Source organism: Cyrtonyx montezumae, unplaced genomic scaffold (assembly GCF_038088225.1).
Source record: "Cyrtonyx montezumae isolate F1298 unplaced genomic scaffold, pur_monq_1.0 scaffold_2, whole genome shotgun sequence".
NCBI classification, from domain to species: Eukaryota; Metazoa; Chordata; class Aves; order Galliformes; family Odontophoridae; genus Cyrtonyx; species Cyrtonyx montezumae.
The window spans coordinates 56,717,944-56,740,323 of NW_027071936.1; the positions used below are offsets into that span (position 1 = coordinate 56,717,944).

The window sequence follows — 22,380 nt, forward strand, 5'->3', positions numbered from 1 at the left end:
ATTTGATCTTTAGTCTATGGATTTTGCCTACAGGACCTGCGCAGATTATAGCTTAATAATGCACTTTTTTTTTACCTGCTTCCCCTTGGCACAAGCTTCAAGAGAAATTATTTTTATTTCACTTCAAAAGCTGTGGATGGCAGCAGCATTCTCAGAAGAGGAGGAGGGACCCACTGCATTGTGTTAATAGCAATTCTAGAAACACCTCAGTACTTGCAATATAAGGTGTATCATTTTTACCATAATGTTTCTGGTAGTTTTCCATAACGCACTTTTGTAACGGAGTTATTTCGAGATAAATATACTGATATGTATATTGATGTACTTTTTGCTCCCGTTCTTTCTCCCACGAGGTCCTACCGGAGCCGTCCTGTCGGGGACGCGCAGGAGGCGGCTGCCGGTCGCCAGGTGGCGCTGCGGGGCCGGGCCGGGCGCCGTGGCTGTCCCCAGAGGCGCCCCCTCTCGGCCGCTCCCGGAGCGTTCTCCGCGGCGCTCCTGTCCCTGCTCCACCACTTCTGAGAGCGCACCGCTGCAGCCGCCACACCCCTGCTGCGGAGGGCTGCCCCGACGGGACCTCTCCCCAGCTCTCCGGTCCCGGAATAATGAAAAGGAAGAGGGATATTTTCTCTTTATTTTTTATTTTTTTGTCCTTTTGATGAACTCAGTGAAGTTCGGACAACTGACCATGGTCCTTCCCGCTGCTGGGGCGGGATTAGAGAGGAAGAAAAAAACCTCAGAAAACCTCAACCTAACGATGCGCTTACACCCCACAGCCCCTCAACCGCTTTGGATGTCGGTAGCCCTCAGCTGCGGGTGCCAGTCAGCTCCTCCGAGTGGCAGGGGAAGATCCGTGCCCTCGTTAGGCGTTGCCTCCGGGTCATCAGCAGGGACTCCGCGCTCCTCGGAGGAGGCAAAGCGGAGGGAGGATCCGCTAGGATCCAGGTGGATCCAGCTTTTACCGCTTACCAGAAGCCACCACCAGCAGGACCTCCGTCTCCTCCCTCCCTCCTCCCCTAACTCCCTCCCTCCCCTGCCCCTCCGCGATGAGAAACGGGCCAAGTCCGTGCGCGCCAGCAGCGCTCGGTGCCAGGGGCGGACGGATCGCTTTCATGTCACAGGGTGACTGCTAGCCCTGCGGAGGCTCCGCCGACCGGGCCGGGCTGGGCTGGGGCGGCGGGCGGGCAGCTGCCCCGAAGCCGGGGTGACTGCCGGCCTCGCGGAATGCTGGCGGCGGGGGATGCGGAGCCGGCTGTGGACTAACATGGGGGGCAGCCACTCCCACAGGGCGCCCGTGTTCGACGAGAACGAGGACGGTGAGTGTGGAGCTGTCCAAGGTACCCGCCGCGCCCGCGCGCCCCGTAATTCCCGTCGTTGGCTCAGCCCCGGGGCCGGAGGCAGCAGCTCGACCTCAGCCTGGTGTTGGCAGCTCCCTCAGTCCCGCCGGGGAGGTATTTTGGATAGATCCTCTAGCAGGCTGTGTTCTGTGGGTGTAGGATCCCTGGGAAAGGAAGAGGGCAAGCTCATCTTTGTCTAGCTGTTCACACTAATTACGTAGTTCTTTGCTTTTATCCAAGCTAAGCTGAAGTCTAGGACGCTGCCACTTGGGTTTTAAACACATGGCTGGGTAACTTCATGTGTATGTACATGAACTGGCATTATTCTGGAAATAAATGCTGCCTTTTCTCTTTTCATTTATAGCTGGCTCTTTGCCCACCAGCCCATTTTTTATGGCAGTACATCTTTCAGTCAGTGTACTTCTTTCTCCACCTTTACTTCCTGAAACTTTTTCTTAAGTTGTTCCATTAGTTTGAGATTTGTTTTTCCCCTGCCTACGTAGTATTCAGAAGAAAGCGTCTCCAGGAAAGTTTTTGGAATACAAACAGAAGTTTACATAAAAAAGTGGAAAAAAAACCCACCACATTTTTATGTATTTCCATGTATCTTTCATATAGAGATCATGTTTAACTGGAATTATATGGCACCCAATTTCAGTCATTTTGGCTTTTAAAGCAAAGCCTACATCCTACTTTTAGGAAGTAGATACTTGTATATCAGAAAATAAGTGTTGTTATTTATGGGATATATGTTGCTGCATAACTGAATAATTGATACCTCATTTTTAATATATTGCTTTCAGCATAGTTCCCAAAACATGTTGAGAAATGCTTGTAATTCAAAGACTTTGCTTTGAAATTCTGAGGTACATAACAAATCAGAAACATTTATGTTCCCTCCTGTTCATTCAGTGCACATGGAGAAATATATTAAATGCTTGTAAAGTTTTTACAGGGGTGAATATATATGTATATGCTTACACTTAAAGTGCAGTTACCATTCCATATTTCTTGAATTCCATATTTCTTGACAAAGCTTGAAGAAGTATTTGGTGTTGTCTGGTTTACAGAAGTTTATTGTTTGTGTAGAGTAAGGGACTAGAGTACTTACTATAGGTGTTCTATGATGCAATAGCTGTGATTTTTCCTGTATCTATATAAAAACACAGTCATTTGCCACAGGTAATGCTACCTAAACAAATGAGAAAGAAACGGTTCCCCATTATAGAATTATAATGGTGATCATTTACAATTAGTCATGTGAACCACAATGTAGTTCTCCAAGAGTGAAAGTATTGTGTTAATCTTGTATAGGCATGGTAAGGTAAAAAATAGCCCTGTCTTTGCCTTTCTGAGTGTTCTGACTGAGCTCTCTTGAGTTAATGCGTTATATGAATTGTTACCGTTGTTTTTTCCAGTGAGAAAAGGCTGTGGACAGTTATGAATAAAATGAACCAAGTTCAGTAACGAATTAGAACAGAGAAGACTTCATGCCATTTTACTCTTTTGCTCAGGAAAGCATTAATTAAAAAAATACAAACTATGTATTTCTACTAAGACAGTTTATTTTCTGCCTGTTTTTTTTTTAATTTTTCTTTTTTTCCCCATTCTGAATAGGAATTATTTTTTCGCTTAAGGCATTATGCTTAGCATAACTGTCTAGATCAGGAAAGCCCATTGCTTTTGAAATAGATAACCTATTTTCTATATTACAAGTTATAATTTGGGATGGATTTTTTCCCAATATAGAAAAAGATTTCCAAAGAAGCTATATCTTGGAAAATTTAATCCAAAATCAATCAATCAATTTCATTTTGCCCCTAATGTCTGCAATACTAGCTACAATACTATAGCCTGACAAACCTGTGGAGTATCTTCTCTAGGGCTACCTGTCATGGTTTCTCTCTAATGAAGATGAGTTTCCATTCACTGAGTAGACTTCATACTTAGAAAACATATGTAGACTTAAGACTCCTTACCACTGTAAGGATGGATATCACTGGCAGGATAATCAAAAATTATCCAGCCAGAAGACAAGCTGGAAACAGCGTTGTTCAATCTCCAGTAGTCACAGACACCATCACCCATCATTATAAAATGTTGATCGTTTCAAATGTTGTAATATAACTAGTTTAAAATGGCATATATTTACTTACTGTGTCCTATATTTGTTGGAAAGATCTTACAAATCCTTATTCTTTGAATGGGTAGAAGCATCTGCCTTCCTGATTAAAAGCATGCTTGACCTATATGTAAAATTTATCTTAATTTCAACATTTTTGCTAACTTAAATAGCTCTTCATCCTCCATTATAATTTCTTCAGTGCACTGATGAATACTACCAAAAATGTTCCCTCTCACTCTTCATTCTGTAAGAAAATTCCTACTTTTCTTATTTTTCCTGTTTTTTCATTCCCAGTGTGCCTTATCTGTATGTATTTGAACTCATCTTGATTATGTACGTATAATTCAAACCCATATAATTACAGGTAACTTTTCACTAGAACCTTCTACAGGAAACAATGTTTCCTGATCACTACTGGAACTAACTTGCCCAGTATGGTCTGTAACTACCTATGCCATTTTCATGTGCGTATCATACAGACAGTACACAGACATCTTGCGATGAATTGGTTCACCAATACCCTTTTCAGGAATTTCCACCGATGATTTTCAATCTACAGCAGGAATTATAAGTGCTTCCAAATGTGTGACTTCATTTTGCACTGAAAAAATTGAATTTCAAGTGATTCCTCATATTCAGACTTCTCACTGAGTCTAATCCTAATTTCTTTCCTTGTGATTCTCTTATCCTCCATTATTTTAACAATGTTGTGTATTATCACTACCCTCACTAGCTCAATGGCAGTTTTCAAGTCCACTGAATATATTGTGAATGTGTTAAATTGTTTCATTTCTGTACCTCATTCTCTTTGCTGTTATCTCTATTCAGCCTGATAATTTCCATTTTGAAATAATGTCTTGTTTAGTACTTCCTTTCATTTTGCCAGGTAATTCTCAACTTTCTCAGCTTTATATATTTTTTCTTATATATCACCCTACTGAAATTCTGAAAAACAGAATCATGGCAAGTGCATCATATACAAAATAGTTTTATAATCAAGGAAGTGTATCTAGTAATCTCTCATGCATCAGAGTTTGATGAACTCATGTGGATTTCATCTCAGTTTTTCTTTTTTAGCCTAGACTAAATCACAACAAGAGCTATGAAAATACAATGAATTGAATCCTTTGTCTACAGCTTACACTCTTCCTAAGAAAGATCGATGGGAAATATATTTCATGATTTTTATTGTTGATTTTTTTGGATAGAGGACAAGGTGTGGTGTAGCAATGCTGCTACCTCTACTTGAAGCTAAATGCTTTAATGGATTGGAATTATAAGATTTTTAAGAAAGGTTGCATTGTGATTAATGCTGCCGAAGCAAGGGAACTTTGACTTCCTCTAATAGTTTATTGTGAAGAAGACAACACAGCTATCCTCTCCCAAATATATATTTTCAGTAATAATATAGGAAAGTGAAAGGAATATATCTTTCCTGATTTTTACCTCTTGGAAAATAATTGTATGTTCACAGTAATGGCTATAGAACAGTGAGAGGAATATTAACCATCTGTAAATGTTACTTTCAAATTCCCAGTAGATATCATAAGTAATGAATACATTATAAATAGCCTGGCAATCTTAAGGAATATCTTTCATGATAAATCTATTTAACTGGGCTCTGTAAAAACAGATATTTAATTACATTGTTAAGAAAATGATATTCAACATGTGAAAAGCAAATGGTAGAAAAGAACCATTTACTACTACCAAATACTAATAACAACTATTGCCTATATGGTGTTGGAGGATACACAGGAAAGGATAAAAAACAAAAGTCTTGGTGGCTAGGAAGTACTTTTAACTGATATTTCAGTTGTATTTGGTTATTGGGGCCTAAAAAATCGCTTGTATTATGGTGGCTTGTAGAAACAAGTGCACTGAACTTCTTAAATGTTTGCTTTTATGTGTATAAAATGGCTTTACTTTTCAAACAAATACTTTCAAACAGCTTTTAGAAGTTATTTTTGAGCTTGTAGTACAGCATAGTATGAGAAAACAGGGGAATATGGTCAGAAAGAAGGGAACAGTAAGATAATGTGATCATACCAGGCAGTACTTAAGTACTAACTGTCAAATCGTTGTCAAGAGTTTGACTGTGGCAAAAAAGACAAAGAAGGGATATCATGGCATGGCAACAATCCTCAGTCATTATCTTCCTGACCTGGTCTTCTAAAATCCAACACAGGATTAGAACCATGACAATTTCAAGGAGCAGTTAAGCATTTACCCATCTTATTTAATTTTACCATCATCCAGGATTCAGCTCTGCCAGCAATGGCTTAGAGGTGAAATTGGTGAATTTTCAAGATCCTTCCTAAACATATGTCCTATGATTTTATGATCTGATTTGATGGAAATATCCATGTCAGGGTGTAAGTCTCTGTTACTGCTTTTGTAACCTTCTGGAATTTACGCAGGTTGTTGATGTGGCCCCCCATCTCTGAGAACGTTACATACAGAATTTCTCTGTGGCTTGTTATCGAAGAAGCGTGAGTGTTTTATCCATGTTGATGTGTGTGTTCTGGAACTCAGGACAGGTTTTTTGGGTAACTGCATACAAATAAGTCAAGGTTAAGCAAGCACCAAATGAGATAAGCTTAAAGAATACAAACCGAAATCAGCAAAAACTCTGAATAAAAAGAAACTGTGATAAAACAAGATTGTTATCTAAATCAACATCAGTGCTTTTACAATCATCCCTTACAAGTTCATAAATTGTCTCCCATCTCTGCTTGTAGATGGTTCTTACAAGTTCTACTCTTACACCTGAGCTGCTGTGTTGTTCTGCGCAAAAAGAATAGGAATTCAGATTGCTGGATTCTGCAGGACTGGAAAAGCTGAAAAGTGAAGGAATAAGTGCACTGAAACATTTTATGTAACTGGCTTTTAGTCTGCAGGAGACTGAGGGTTGTTACAGAGGAGAAAATCGCAGCATAAGAGACTTTGGCAGGTGTAATGTCACTGTTTTTTCTACCCTAGGTAATGTTACAGGCTTGGGGCAGAGTGGCTGGAAGACTGTGTGGAAGAAAGGGACCTTGCGGTCTTGGTTAACACTCAGTTAAACATGATCCAGCAATATGCTCAGGTAGCCAAGAGGGCTAATGGCAACTTAGCTTGTATCAGACATAGTGTAGCCAGCAGGAGCAGAGAGACGATTGTCCTCTCAAACTCTGCTCCAGTAAGGCTGTACTTCAAGTATTGTGCTCACTTTTGGGCCCTTCTATGTAAGAAAGACATTAAGGCTTCAGAGTGTGTTCAGAGAGGGTCAACAAAGCTGTGAAAGGTCTGGAGCACAAGTCTCTTATTAGTAGCTGCTGAGGAAACTGCGATTTTAAGTCTGGAAAAGGGGAAGTTCAGGGGAGACTTTGTTGCTGTCTATAACTACCCGAAAGGAGGTTGTGGTGAGGTGTTGGCCCCTTCTGTCACATGACTAGCGATAGGACTAGAAGAATGGCTTCAAGTTGCACTGGGGAGGTTCAGGTTGAATATTAGGAAAAATTCCTTTTCCAAAACAATGGTCAGGCACTAGAGTGGACTGCCCAGGGAGGTGGTTGAGTCACAGCATTCACAGGTGTTCAAGAAATGTTTAGATGTTGTATTAAGGGGTGTGGTAGTATGTGGGTGGTTGAACTAGATGATCTTGGAGGTCTTTTCTAGCTTTGGTAATTCTATGATTGTAAAAGCTTGAAGAATATCGTGAGCTGGAACTAGAAAAAATAAATCGATCTGAAATTAATATTGCAGATCAATATCTGACTATCTTTGCCAACTTCTTATGGGGAAGTTTAAGTTAGATATCAGGAAAAATTTATTTACAGAAAGGGTTGTTAAGCACTGGAATAGGCACCCCAGGGAGGTGGTTGAGTCACCATCTCTGAATGTGCTTAAAAACTTTCTGGATGTTATGCTTAGGGACATGATTTAGTGGTGGGTTAGAATTAAGGTAGTATGGTGGGTTGCAGTTGGACTAAATGATCTTGAAGATCTTCTCCAACCTGAGCAATTCTATATTCTATTCCTATAACAAATGTCTTAGATTCTCATCATGTGACGACACCTGTAGGAAAGTATTTGAAAAAACTTTATTTCCACACAGGCATGATTTTCAAGTGTACAGATGCATTGAATTGTCTCTACTCCACAGTTTTGTCTTCATGGCTAGCTGCATTCAAAAGAAGAGTCTTTCACTTCTGCCAGGGAGACCATGAGTCTAGCTGCACTCATTCCTCCTTGTCACCTTCTCATACAGGAAAGAGAAAGAGGTGCACCTCCTCCTATTAGTACCTACTGATGCTGGGCTTGACTGTGGTATTGAATGCATGATTGGGTGCAATTGACATGAAAGAGTTCCTTGATGTGAATATGTGGACATGGGTTACAAAGTCAGCAGTACTGTGATAATGCAGTCTTTTTATGAATTTTAGGAACATTCTGTCCTGTGAATGGGGGAAGTTCAGCCAGGAATAAAATGCTACACCTATATGAATTAGAAAATGACCAAAATGATCTTAGGAGAAAAACTGATGAGGAATTATGATTTTGCTCATTAATACTCAACTATACTATGTCCTGTCCAACCAGGATTATTTCAATGTTTTCTCTTCTGAATGTTAGCATGAGAATCAAGAAGGCTAGGATTTTATTGTCAGTGTACAAGACTCTTCTAGATTACTCCTGAAACAGAAAGGCTGGGAAAGCAGATGTGGAAACCTTCCTGGTGCTAAACCTCCTAGAGAGTGATATATATGGGATCAAGTACTGCAAGGCAGAAAAGAGGAAAATATTGGCAAAATTGTTTTTGAATATTTTGGTGTAGCAAGAGTGAGCTAATGCTGAGATGAAAGGAGAGAGAAAAAAGGAGAAATAATTGCTACTGAGATCAATCTATATGAAACAAAAATTTCTGAAGGGATATGCAAAAGAGAAGAAGTATCAAGATCAGCCTGGTAGTAGAACTCAACTCTATTTTATTGTGGTAAGAAAGGAGAGAGAACAAAAAGCAGGGAATTAATTACACAGAATTCAGCAGGGAAAGCTGGGATGTCTGGAGAGATAGAGCAGCAGCAGTAAGTTGACCCAGTCCCTCTTGAGCATACTTCTGCTTAATTTCATGAACTATTTGTGTTGATTACCTTAAACTGCATTCATTACTTACTGCTTAATGTAAACATAGGTTGAGCTGTTAATTTGTTGATGTATTTGTGAATACTGTACACATGAGTATGCATAAGCTTCCCTACAAAAGGAAAAAGTGGACGGAAAACATTATTTTGCAAAAAACAAAAAAAAAACAAAAACAAAAAAAACCCAAAAAACAACCAACCAATAACTTGTGCTGGAAATAAGCAGTTTATCAATTTTGTATATTCATCAGATAAGGAGTGTTTCCAAAACAGTATAGGCTAGCATCTGTGAATTTCCTTCTTTTGCTGAGAACAAAGTTACTGTCTGGCACTCAGGCTTTAATACAATAATTAATAATAATGTTCTGAAGAATTATACTGGCTTTATTTCTCTGCATCTGATGGCAATAAACTGACTGCTTTATGAGAAATACTTACTCATATCATACAGTACTTGTTGATAGGGTCCAAGGTACCTACGCTATAGAATCATTTGAAATGGAAGGGGCCTTGAAGGTTATCTAGTTCAACTCCTCTGCAATGAACAGGAACACCTACAGGTTGCTCAGAGCCCCATCCAGCCTGAACTTGAATGTCTCCAAGGATGTGCCATCCACTACATCTCTGGGCAACCTGTTCCAGTGCCTCACCATTATGACTGTAAAAAAACCTTTTTCCTTATCTCCCCTCTTTTAGTTTGAAATAATTTCTCCTTGTCCTATCACAACAGACCCTGCTGAAGAGTCTGTCCCTTTCTTTCTTACAGCCTTCATTTAGACACTAAAAGGCCACTATCAGATTTTCCCAGTGCCTTCTCTTCTCCAGGCTGAGCTGCTCTAGGTCTCCCAGCCTGTACTTATAGGAGAGGTGTACAATCCTTTGGAACACTTTCGTGGCCCTCCTCTGGATGTACTCCAACAGATCCATGTTTTTCCTGGTAACTCCATGTCTGGACACAGTACTCCAGGTGAAGTCTCACCAGTGCAGAGTACAGGGGTAGGATCACCTCCCTCACCCACTGGCCAGGCTTCTGTTGATACAGCCCAGAATACAATTGATTTTCTGGGTTGTGAGGGCACACTGCTGGTTCATGTCCATCTACTAATACTCCCAAGACCATTTCAGCAGGTCTGTTCTCTATCCTTACATCCCACAGTTTGCTCTGATAGTGGGGTTGCCATGACCCAGGTGCAAGACATTGCACTTGAATTTGTTGAACTTCGTGAGGTTCACCTGGGCCCACTGCTTGAGTGAGCCACTATCTCAGTACATAAAGAGGTTGAGTATTTATAATACAGGTATTGGGATCTAGAACTGATTATCTTAATGTAGTGTCCCATAGAAAATTCTTTAATTTCATTTTAATTTCTCAGAATTGAACATTATACTTAATGTTTATACATTCTAAAATTTTACTTCAAAATTATTTATTTTTAATATATTTTGGAGACTGTAGCAGGTGGGCTGTAATTTTACATCCTCTATGCAAAGAGTTTTTACATAGATACAAATAATTTAGCTTTATAAAACACAAATTCACAGAGAAAATAAGAAAGAGTGAAGGCACCATTTGCTTCACAGGTAAATGTTACCAGTCTTTCCCTTTCACATTGTTTGCTTCACTGACTCTTACAAATATAAGGAATGCGAAGCGTGTGGTGAGTTTTCAGGAAAATCTCAGTCAGTCATCACTCTACTGAAGTGTTAGGCAACAAGGAACTCCAAGAATATGAGTGTTAATGAGGACTCTATTTTTTCTTTCTTCTTTTTTTAATAGTATCATATTATAGAATGGTTTGGGTTGGAAGGGACCTTAAAAGTCATCTAGTTCTGGCCCCCACTACTATAGGCAAGGACACCTCTCACTAGACCAGATTGCTCAAAGCCCCATCCAGCCTGGCCTGGAACACCTCCCGGGTGCCCCCACAAGGATTCACAACCTCACTGGGTAACCTGTTCCAGTGTCTCACCACCATCACGGTAAAGAATTTCTTCCTAATATCTAGCCTAAATCTACTCTCTTTCAAATTAAAGCAGTTTCCTCTTATCCTGTCATTATGTGCTCCTACAAAAAGCCCTTCCACAGTATAAAAATTCCCTCCCCAGGGGCAAAATACATTATTGTGTACCACGGAGAAGTATTTACACTGTAATCATCTTACCCAATCATTTTGTCTTAATCTCCCATATTTCCACATTGGCTACTACAAACTGTGTCTTTGGTTAAGTAAATCAAACAATCTAGATAAACTGGCTATGATTTGTAAGGTGATTTGTCAATTTTGTTTTTAAGCTCTAGAAATTTGAACTCTGTACAAAACTTTCATGAGAATGTGATGTCTCTGCTTAAATCACCACATCTAGTGGCTGTCAACTTTAGATATTTTCCAATCTGGCTTTCTTTATCTATTGGGAAATCTAGCAGTATGCACCAAGGAAAGCTTTCTGGAGATTTCAGTTTATTGTACTTGTATGCAGCCTATCAGGGTTTCTTTTTTTTTTTTTCCTTCATTTTTGTGCTTAGCTTCCCCTCAAAGTAACAAAGATTTCTTCTATCTATAATATCTTTTTCTTCTACATCCCTTTTCTGCAATCTCTGTCACAAGCCTTGACACATAAGCATTAAATTCTATAATCTTTTTATTCTTAGAAGTCTTTTGCCCTATATTCTGACAAGCCTATTAACATCAGTATAAAAACATAAGTTACTTTCATTTATTCCATAATCATAGCAAAGGTGTTCTCTATTAAATTAAAGGAACCCTTTTTAGAATGTAATAATGAAACATTACTGGAGTTGCTACAACCTGTTGTGCTGGTTTGTAAGGCTTTAACGACAATTATATGTAGTTGATAACATTATAATTTTTTCCCAAATTTTATTGCAAATATTCTATTCACAACACCAAATCATAGAATTAAAGTCTGTATTTAATATTCCTTTAATTCTTTTCTACACTTTTCTATTTTGAAAATATTTATTTTGTATATGTTTCATTGGATCACCCATACAGTTTTGTCATCTGAATCAAACTGAAAAATATATTAGTAATGTGCTTTAGCATCCTATTTTCTTGCTTTTCACTTTATTTCCACTTTCTCATTTCCTTCTCTCTCAATTTTTTTTTTTTTTTTTTTTTTTTTTTGCAGTTCGAAAACTTTTGGATGATGCTAAAGCTGGTGTTAATTGCTTCCCTGTTGCTTTTGGCCTGGTTTGATGCCAAAGAAAACAGAGTACTAGCTGTGTCACTGAATTATTAACGTTATCCTGTGCAAGATTATTGTATTAAGTAAAAGAGATATACCTATGCAGCAATATACACCAATGGATCATATAACAAAATAATTTCCTTTTATTTACATTTAGAATGATAATGTCATTTCTTATTTAGCATTGAACAATGTGAACTGAGTTAATCCCTTCAGTGATTGTAATTTCCTTACGATATTGTTTTGCCTCTCTCACTGAGCACTGAAATCTGTTCTTAGCTTTCATTTGCTGTTCTGTGATTAGCTGTTACTCTGATAAAACAAAGAAGTAATATGTGAAATCACTATTAACCTCCTGAGTGTCCTCCACACCTCTCTCAAATCATCCTCTGCTTCCCCCTGGATTGTTTTTACACGTTACAGTGGTTGTATTTATGCCTTGTGGGGTTGTGTTCAGATAAACCTTTTATTCAAGCAGTAAAGCCTGCAAACTCTTCTGGGAAAATGCACATCTTAAGCACTGTGATTTGCTACACAGAACTTGAAGTCAAAGAACAAAAGAAAATCAAAAGATCCTTTCTGAGAAGCAGGAAAAATATATTATTTTACATCCATCTTTATATTTGACAGTTCTAGCCTATGAAAAGTACAGTGGTAGCTACACAGTCTTATGCCCAGGGCATTGTTATGAAAGTAATCAAGTTAGCCTTTTCTGAGGTTCGTCTGGATAAAACAGGAGGAAAAGTCACTAACTGCTATAAGATTTTGCTGACAAAGAGTCATAGAATAGAGAACTTTTTTTTTTCTGATAATTCTAACCTTCAGCAAGGATGTCCATATTCTGTTAGAGCTAGAGATCTCTACTGATGAACAGAAGAGAGCAGCTAAAACATAGCAGCCTTGATAGACATAGTAGACATAGTATGCTGTGGGAGGCAAGATCTGCAAAGAGCTGGTCCTGTGGACAGGCAGTCTTCCCTATAAATGGCTTTTCACAAGGCTTTTCTGGGATTTGAGAGCGGTTATGTACACTGTTCAGAAAAGATTAAGTAATACATGTCAGTGAAGAAATGAGGTTTTCAGTGCTTTTGAGCACTTACACTAGGTGCTGCCCTGATTTCAGACTTCTGCTTCTCCTAAGCTGGGAGCTATCAATCTATGTTATGGGTGCTGGAGGAAGAACAGGCACAGGAGAATTTTGAATTATTCCCTGGGAGGCTCTCATCCTCCCAAGCTTCCTCTGCTGGGTAGAACATGTACATATACACCTACAGACGTTTGTCAATCAGTGGCATCTTGATGCTTCAAGTGGCCAGATACCCTAGTTGTAGAAAAGAATCTCCTGCACTGCTATGTTCTTTGAGGGCTGCTCCAAAAGTGAAGCCTCTTATTTTACTATGTTGGCCCACAACATCGGAGGCAGATGTTAGTGGTATGACAGTAGAGGTTGAACCTTCCTGCTGATATTTTCTTACATTTTGTTGCTGTGTGACAGATGGCAGCAGAGGGTGAGTCTGACAAAATGGTGTCTGACATGGAAGTGCATATGAAGCAAGCATATGTTACTGAATTCTTCCATGTGGATAAAATGGCACTCTGACATTCATTGGTGCTTGCTGAATGTTTGTGGAGAGCAAACAGTGGAAGTGAGCACAGTGAGGTGGTGGGTGCATTTCAGCAGAGAAAACAGTGATGGGAAATACAAGCCACGTTCTGGATGGCCGTGAACAGCTGTCACAGAATGAGGTGAAGAGTGTCTCGATCAGCTCACCAGCAGGAATAGGTAAATTAAAATCAGGGAACTGGGTTCAGTGAGTTGGAAATAATGGTGGCATCATTGGAATGTCACTAAGTTTGCACCAGGTAGATCCCATGAACTTTCACATAGGAACAAAAAGAACGCTGCATTCAGTGTCAGGCCAGAGAAGAAGTCAACCTTTATCTTGCAACACAACAACTTCAGGCCTCGTAGCAGTTTGAAGATTGTGGAGTACACTGCCAATCTTGGCTGGGCTGTCCTACTACACCCACCTTATAGTCTGGATTTGGTGTCTTATGACTTCCATCTTTGGGCTGATGAAAGATGGACTGAACAGCCAACATCTTCTAAGCAGCAATGCCATTGTAGCAGCTGTGAAACAGTGAGTCCTTTCTGCTGGTGCAGATTTTTAGAAGGGTGGTATGCAGGCTCTTGTTCATTGCTCACGAAAATACATAACTAATGGTGGTTACTATGTTGAACAAGAGTTTCATAGTTGAGAATTTGCGCTATCAAATAGTGTTTTTCTGTTCTCTGTATCTGTTGCAGTTTCCATCAAAATAAGTAGGAGACATTACTTTCGAAGAGACCTATGCAATTCAGAAAAAGAAAATACAGCCCAGCAGACCACTCAGGGAAAAATGCTGGTTACTATCACGCACAACAAATTTCTTCAAGTCTCTAGTGACTTTAAGCTAATTTCCTGACTTCTAATCCATCTGTGTTTGTTGATTAACCTAGAGAAAAAACAAACCAATGAACTAAACAGAACTGTATATGCCTGGTGCTTTATTTATTTATTTATTACTATTCTGAAGGTTTTTCACTTTGAACTGTGAAGAATCAAGACTGTTCAATGTTTTTTTCATAAACAGACAGAGGAAGTTTTGATCTACTAATTCACAGTATTATTTTGGTTAAGAAAATATAGGTACATTTGTATTAATCATCTCTCTTCCTCTCCATAGAATTTTTGTATGTACCTTAGTCTAATAAAAACAGACCTGGTGTATGTGGTAGAGAACTCTAAAACAGATGACCAGTATTCACTATTTTCATGTAACATCTATAAATAAAAAGACTTGAGATTCTATTTCTGTGATTATACGGAATCGGTATGAGTGCAATTAATAGTGCCAAATATTTCAGGCATTGCAAGGGACAAAACTTCTGCTGCACTGAACAGTTTTATCCTCTGCTGTTCACTGTTTGTTTGTGCTCTGCAGCTAATAATTTCTGCTGTTAAAATTAGAAGTTATGTTATTTTGATTAATACCAGTTAGCCAAACACCCCCTAGATGAAATGAATCTTTTTATTCCTTCCTGTTGTGTGGTGATATAACATAAGTCTTTACAAATTAAGTTGTGGCTGAGAGAGTCTAGTGACCTGCTGTTAATGCCTGCCCCCAGCCAAAAATCTGGGAACTATGTTTGGTCTGAAGTTGTCTTGTCCTCGGTCACCCCAGCGCCAGCTGACATGGAGCCACAGAGTGGGGATGAGGTGGATTTGTTTTGTTTTGTGACTGTACCTAAGCTTACTTTAAATTTTTCACATTTCAGACAAAGACCCCAGTTTTCTTATTTATATTTACTGTTTTCAGCAATGCTTGGGCCTATCAGGTCTGAAGTAATTGCTTGTTGTGTGTGAATAAGCATACTTACATCAGACTGGACATATCTAAACATTATCACTGGAAGGACTCCCCAGAGGTAAGTGGTACACTGATAACAGAACAAGTAATGAGCTCCAGACCAAAAACTGCCATAGTTAGTTGGCCATTTTATGTACAGCAGCCAACCATCTCTTTCAGTTTCAGTATCAAAACTACCAATTTCATCGCAAAATATTTATCTGTAGAGTGCACTGAAATTCTGAAGGTTCTTTATGAGTTAACTATAGCTGCTAATATGACTTTTTTCTACCTATTCCATCCACCTAGAAAAAAACAGAAATACACACACACGCACACACACACACAAAGAAATGTTATATTATATATTAACTTTAACTACTATTTTAAGTTATTGCTTCAACAGTAGTTGGGAACAATTGATCATGTTGGAGCACATTCAGATTTAACAAATGTTCCACCTTGAATATGTAAGTAAAAAGCCTTTGGGAGTCCCACAAGAGCTTTTACTTCAAAATGGCTGATGAAGTGAAGTGATTTATGAAATCAAATGATTCATACAGTGAAATAGTAAGAATTCTAGCTATAATAAAATGCCAGTCTTTTCAGCTCCAAATCACATGAAATTTAAATCTGTAAAGACAAATGCATGTTACTTCTGGAATCTCAGATTTGGACTTAAGTTTCCTTTGCTAAAATTGACTTTATTTTTGTTTAGAAATATGATTTAGTTTTCAAGAACTATGACACCTATGAGTGAGATGCAACTCAGTTGCTGACTTACATAGTGAGATTCATTTCATTGCAGATGATGGGTGACTATGGGTGGTCTAAAGGATGGAGTTAATGGAGGAGATCAGCATCTTAAAAGATGATGGAAATCTGGCCGGTATGACAGGTTTCTATCTTCTTCAGGACTCCAGGCTCTTTATGCTCATTCAGTATGCACTACTTGACATTTTCTTAAACTTTGCCATATGGGAGCACTGCCACTTAATTGCACTCACTATATGTTCTAACAGTTTAAATTCTTCCCTTTTCCCTAATCAGAGGCAACTTTTCCTCTTTCCAGTCCTCATACTATCTTCAGTTACTGCTGTGCAACTTTGATATCTGCAGTCCAATCCCCTTACTGTAAAACACTTGTCCAGAGAGAACATGATGCTGTGCAGGAGCAGAGAAGGGTGATAGCCTCATCAATGCAGGTGCAGCCTACTGTTTTCTGTCCCTAAGCTAGATGAGCAGTGCAGGTCAGTGGTGGAAAGCGGGGTCCAAGAGACCAAATGGTAGTTAAGTAGCATAACCAGGCATTAACATAACTTCAGCCCAGCTAAGGTGAAGTACAGCTCAGCAAAGCCAGGACAGGTCTCAGTCAGTCTCCTCACAATTATGTTTCACGTAGTTGATTTTGCAGTGGCTGGATCCAGACTCCAGCTGCAATGGATCTCCTGGGTGATGTGGTAATGAGAGAGAGGCAGGTGAAAAGGTTATGGCCCAGTAATCTTAAATGGTGTCCTCAGAGCTCTGAGTTGTGTAAGAAATTTTTAAAGTTGATTCTTGCAAGAGCCATAAGATAACAAGTTCCTGGACATCTTCAGTAATTATCCTGAATGTTCTGTAAATTCTTGTTCTTATGACACTATTTTAAAATCCTAAAAGATATCTCATACCTGGACAGCCAAATTTACATCTGGAAGGTTTTACCACTTCTTTTGACAGGTTTTTTTTTTTTTTTTTTTTTTCCCAGAGGGAAAATCTCTGCTATGAAACTGATGAGCAGTAATCTTTCAATGGCAAGCAAATATCAAGTCTACTGCTCTATCTACACTTCAGGCTTCTGCTATGAACTAGGGCTGGCATTATTCTTTTGAAACCTGTGGGTTTGGTTTGGGCTTAAAAACACTAAATGGGAGAAAATTCCAACTGAAACTTGGACTTTCTCAACCTTTAGTGTCCTTAATTAATGCCAGGGTTCCATTTTTAATTGTAGTTTAGAAAAAATAAAAAATATAATTTTTGCAGATCCAATTTTGGAGACAGAAAGGGACCTGAATTTAGAAAAAAAAAAAAAAACATAAAAAAAAACGGACAGCAATTTCTACTTTGTCTAGATGTTTGGATAAAATCTTACTCTCATGATTTCCTAACCTCTCATTAATGTAGAACCAAAACTCATTTTCTGAAATCTTATCAGAAAGAGGAGTAGTCTTAGAGCCACCAGACAAAGAAGCCTAAAGCAAAGGATTTCTTACCCAGAGTGTTTGGCATTATAGATGCCTCCATGTGGGTAAAATGTACAGATGCCTCATTGAGGAATTTGTTCATAATTTTGTTTAAATAGCTGTCCTTCACCTGAGGATGGCTGGTGAATTTTATTGTAGGAGAAAACTGTTTGGCCCACTGAAATTTGACATTTTATTCCCATAGCAACTTCCCTTGGCCTTCCAGTTCAGTTATTAATGAGGTTGTCCTCATAGTAACTCTGTGGGAGGAGAATATTCTCATTTTCTAGTTGAAATAAGATGCTTCATACTCTGTTATGTGTTTCCTGATCTCCTGGGGAAATTTATTATTGTTAAAATGGAACTTAGACTTTCTGTATTATAGCAATGTATTTTGTTAAGAAGTACATTTACTGTTGGACATATTTGTCAACTGATTTCTTCTAGCAATGGATTACAGAGATTCTTTTGTCATCATAGCTGTAAGTCAGAAACCCACTTTTCTCATAAGAAGGGAGTTATGTATCGTTACTTTTGAAAATTCTTGAAGATATTTTGTATTTAAGCAGTTTATTAAACTTAAGACAGTTCCGACTGTTTCAGACACTGCTATTTTAAATCATAGGTACTTCTCATGGGAGGTTAACTTTGGTTGTTGGCTGAACCACTAATAGTCATAGGGATTTCTAAAGACCTTGCCTGATTTCCCCCTCAAAAAAACAAGTAAAATATATAATATTCTGTGCTAATTTTTGCTGCTCAGATCATCAATGGTGAAGTTAAACAGATGGTCTTTCTTTTCTATTTTATACTGCACTGCCTGTGAGGACAAGCTCTCAGCTTGGGCTAGAGGGTATAGCCGACTTTTTGCAAAAACAGCACACATTTGATGTCCTCTTTTTTGACTAGCTATCAGCTCTATTCAGTATTTTGTTTGTTTTGTTAATAAGAAATAATTTCAAATTCATTAGATTGAATTAGTAATTCTGTCTTCAAATAATACCAGTCATACTTTAGACTATGTGAATTCAAATCTTTCTGGTATAGTATGTTATGTTATTATTTCTATTTATTTTCAGAAGGAAGATTGGTTGTCTGCCTGAGAATGCGAACTGAGGCAGAACACCTGCTTAGCAGAATGATTTAAGTCTGTCTTCACCTCTATTGCTTTTGATTGCTTATGTCTGAGAAGAAAATAGAATGACAACCAGCATATTTTAATGGGACAGGGGTGAGAGTTCAAGCTCTTCTTCTGTATTAAAAACAAACAAACAAAAAACTGTAGAAATATAACATACAAAAAGTGAGTTTTACAGACTGGAAGTGATGATTATATGGTATGTATAAGTTGACAGAAATGATCAAGTTAGACCATCTCAGTTTTACTTTCTCTATAAAAAAAAAAATTCTTGCTGGCTCTTTTACAGTGTCTTCTATAGGTTACTGCCTCTCTGCTGAATGACACTGCCCCCACACTGGATCAGAGGTTCCTTGGCTTGCGCAGTAGCATTTGTGCTACAGTAAATTGGTTAGCTGATTTAATTTCTTTTTTTTTCCAATGAATAAATTGTTTTCCACAGAACAGAGTGAGCAGGATTCTGGTTGCATTCAAACTGCTCAGATTCAGCATTTTACTCAGTCACCTAAACAGTGATGGTGCTTGCAGCTTTTCCCTGTACCCTGTTGGGAGAGATTATCTGCTTTCATAAGGTTTCCTGCAGTAGTAAGTGCTGTGAAGTTCCCTATGAAGGAAACTATTTCAATCTACTGCCTTTGGAACTACTCTTTAAAGGGAAATTTGCTTTAATGCAATACCAAAATGCTGTTAATTTTCTCTACAAAAAATGAGACTTGTATTGAGAAAACAAAGCTGTTATTATCATCTGGAATGAAATTCAGGTTTACCTTTTCAGTATGATTTCATTTTGTGTCAGTTCAAAGTTATACTTTATTTCTGTGATAATTCATTTCTACAAAGATGCAGTGTTCACCATGAAAGTGGTAAGAGTTTACCTAACAGATGGAAGATGTAGTCCAGTAAAAGATCTATCATAGATGATAGGACATGGTCATCAACACAATTGAGTACCTCTTAGTGCTGGTCTACCATTAAAGAAACCACTGTGGGTCTATTACAAAGTCTAAATTTAAGTTTTTTCAATATCACAGAAATATTTCATTTAGATAGAGGGAAGTGAAATGCACGTTTCCTTTCGTGAGATGGACATTATTCTGAATTTCTCTGACTGGAGTTGCAGGAGGGTGGAAGTTAACTATTGTGAACTGCTTCTGATGTTTTAGAATGCAAAAATGGTTATCACTTTAAAATGAAAATTTTCTTTCAGTTGACAACAAATTTAATTTTAATGACACTTCTGCTCCATTAAAGGTAGTATTTTTTTTTCCCTGAGAGTAGACTAATGTTCATGTATCAGAATTTCCTCAGAGGCAGGAATTACTTTTTCCATATGTTTATTTTGCAGAACATGATCAGACTGAAATGTGCCTTTAAATTCAAAGCAAAATTAACTGGATTATGAATTACATTTTTCTGAAATGCAGGTAGACTCTAATTGCAAATAAATTCTGGCTAACTATAAAGAATGATTAATGTAATAATTAGTAGCAGCTTATATCGAGACTAAAACACTAAGTCTGAAGTACTGAGCCATTGTAATGCAATTTAAATGCAAAGCCCCTAAACACAATGGTAGAAAATGTGGTGCTTCATCATTAATAAGATAAAATCAGCTCTGAAACTACTTTTCTCTTGTCCTTCAGTTATGTAACTCTTTCTAATTAGTGATCCATTTTTTCGTTTAGTGAATGAAATTTCCTTCATTTTTTCATTTAGTAAAAAAATGAAAAGTCAATTAAAGCATAGGGTTGGCTCATTCCACCCATAAGCGTAATGAATCTATACAGATTTTCGATTCTTAGCTCACCTCAAGGATAGTGCTGTTTTTTCCTGTTCTGTCAACAAAAAATCATTTCTTATTTAAGCCAATACATAATTTGAATAGTATCTTTCATCATTAGTATATTTGTCATCGATAAATCATGATGAAATGCATCTCTACCCTCTACACTGACCGTCTCATGTTCCTTAATCTAATTTTCAAGCACTCTTCATGTTTCTTCTGTCTATACCCATTCAAGCTGGTGACTTCACCATGAGTACTGAATATATACAACAGCATCTGCTTGGTAATTAATCTTGTATATTTCTGTGTGGAAATACTAGAGTAATCTTAGCAAGGTTTGAAGGCTGCTGAGACCTACTGAGGTCTTGTCAACGCAGAATTGAGTCTCACTCGGGGAAAGGCTGGAGAATCTTTTTCAGATTCAGGAGGCACATGTAAAGAGGACTGCAGAACATGTTTGGAATCCTAAAAGTACTGCTGACCAGTGAGTCTATAGCAATCAAACCATACAGGCCAAATCTAGAGAGAAAATATGATTTAGTTGTTACTCTGTTTTTCTGATTCACCCAGAAGCAGGAAGCATTAAAAGTCTCTGAAACAGAACCACAACATCAAAGACTTAAAAATCAATTTCCTTGGGCTGATGGCTGTATCACATTTCCATGGTTTTATTTTCTGTTGAGATCAGTCGAGGGTAAATCCTGAAATGCAATTTGTGTTACAAATACATATTTACTCTTCACTTGCTAATGTCTTAGAAGTCATGTTTGGGTTTTGGCTTCTGCCACATAGACCAAGTAAATCAGTGAGCATCATCTAGAGAAGAAAGGCTAGATTTAGCTCTTGAGGTTTATTGAATTCTTATTTCTTTTTTATTATTATTTGTTTGTTTGTTTCCTTTCTACGATGCAAAGAATATGTATATCTGTACTCTGACCAATTAGGATTGGATATTTTTTTCCTGTAGATGCACAGTTATTCCAGGTACCGGTTATTGTCTTCGGACTAATCACATATACATGCTATAAATTTTCCTCAGTTGCAGGAAGAATAACAGATGTCAGCTCTATGTAGATTCAACCTGATATACATATTGCCTTTTAAGTAAGTCTTAATTTACACTTGAACAAATGCTGGGTAACACTAGAATGTTTTAAGTTTGTAAAACTTCAATTCAAAAGGTAAAAATATTATGCTTTTATATGGTATCATTACCATCATTCAAAATTTGTTTAGTTCAGTATTAAGCTACTGGAAAATGCTCTACAGTGAGCTAATTTGTGGTTAAAGTTTTTAACTTAAAGCTGTGTAGTGGAATTAAGTGTGACTTAAGTGAATAAAACTAAACACTTTTTAATTTATACGTATATATATCATTATATATCTTTACTGAAATTAACGAGCAGTAGTCACTCTAATATAATGAAAAAGGCACTGTAAACACCAATCTATTTTTTCATTTAGTTAACCAAATACTTCTGTTTTATTCCATAGTCCTTCTCAGTTTTTAATTTATGCTGACTTTCTCTTTTTGCTGGGACATGGAGGAGTGAGCATGTAATACCTCTTATATTTCCAAACTGATGCAAACCAATGGAACTGAAATGAAACTTTCTTACTCTGTTTTTAATATGAACTCATTCTGTGAATTTGCCTGTGTGAACTATTAGTTGAAGACAATGTAAATTAATTTTGGTTTCTGAAAAATGTCCACAATCTAAAAAGTCAAGTTCAGAGCTGATATATAAGATCCTGTAAGTATGGTATGATAGTGAAATTCAAGAAGTTCTCACTAAGTTAGAAAATAGTTTCTTCCTTTTTCAATAAAGGATGCCTAACTATTTTTAAAAGAATAATAGTCATATTACTGTTACCGAAGAAAACATCCTTGTGCAACCACAGCATTATCTCAGCTGGGTTTTATGCTAGAAAAATATCATTAGCTCCTACACCAGGCTCCACAAGGCAGTTAGACATGTCATGTTTTAGAGGACAGCAATACCATATTTGTGATATCTTTGCACAGAGGAAAACACAGTGTCTGATCTT

General features: G+C 37.8%; 1 protein-coding gene across 1 annotated transcript in view; it reads left to right on the top strand.

Moving 5' to 3' along the window:
* The first annotated feature begins 1,237 nt into the window (after positions 1-1,237).
* STK32B (serine/threonine kinase 32B) overlaps positions 1,238-22,380 on the top strand; it is a 129,713-nt gene continuing 108,570 nt past the window's right edge. The window contains exon 1 of the mRNA XM_065735778.1: positions 1,238-1,313. Within this exon, the coding sequence (XP_065591850.1) occupies positions 1,238-1,313 (76 nt within the window). The remainder of the gene's footprint in view (positions 1,314-22,380) is intronic.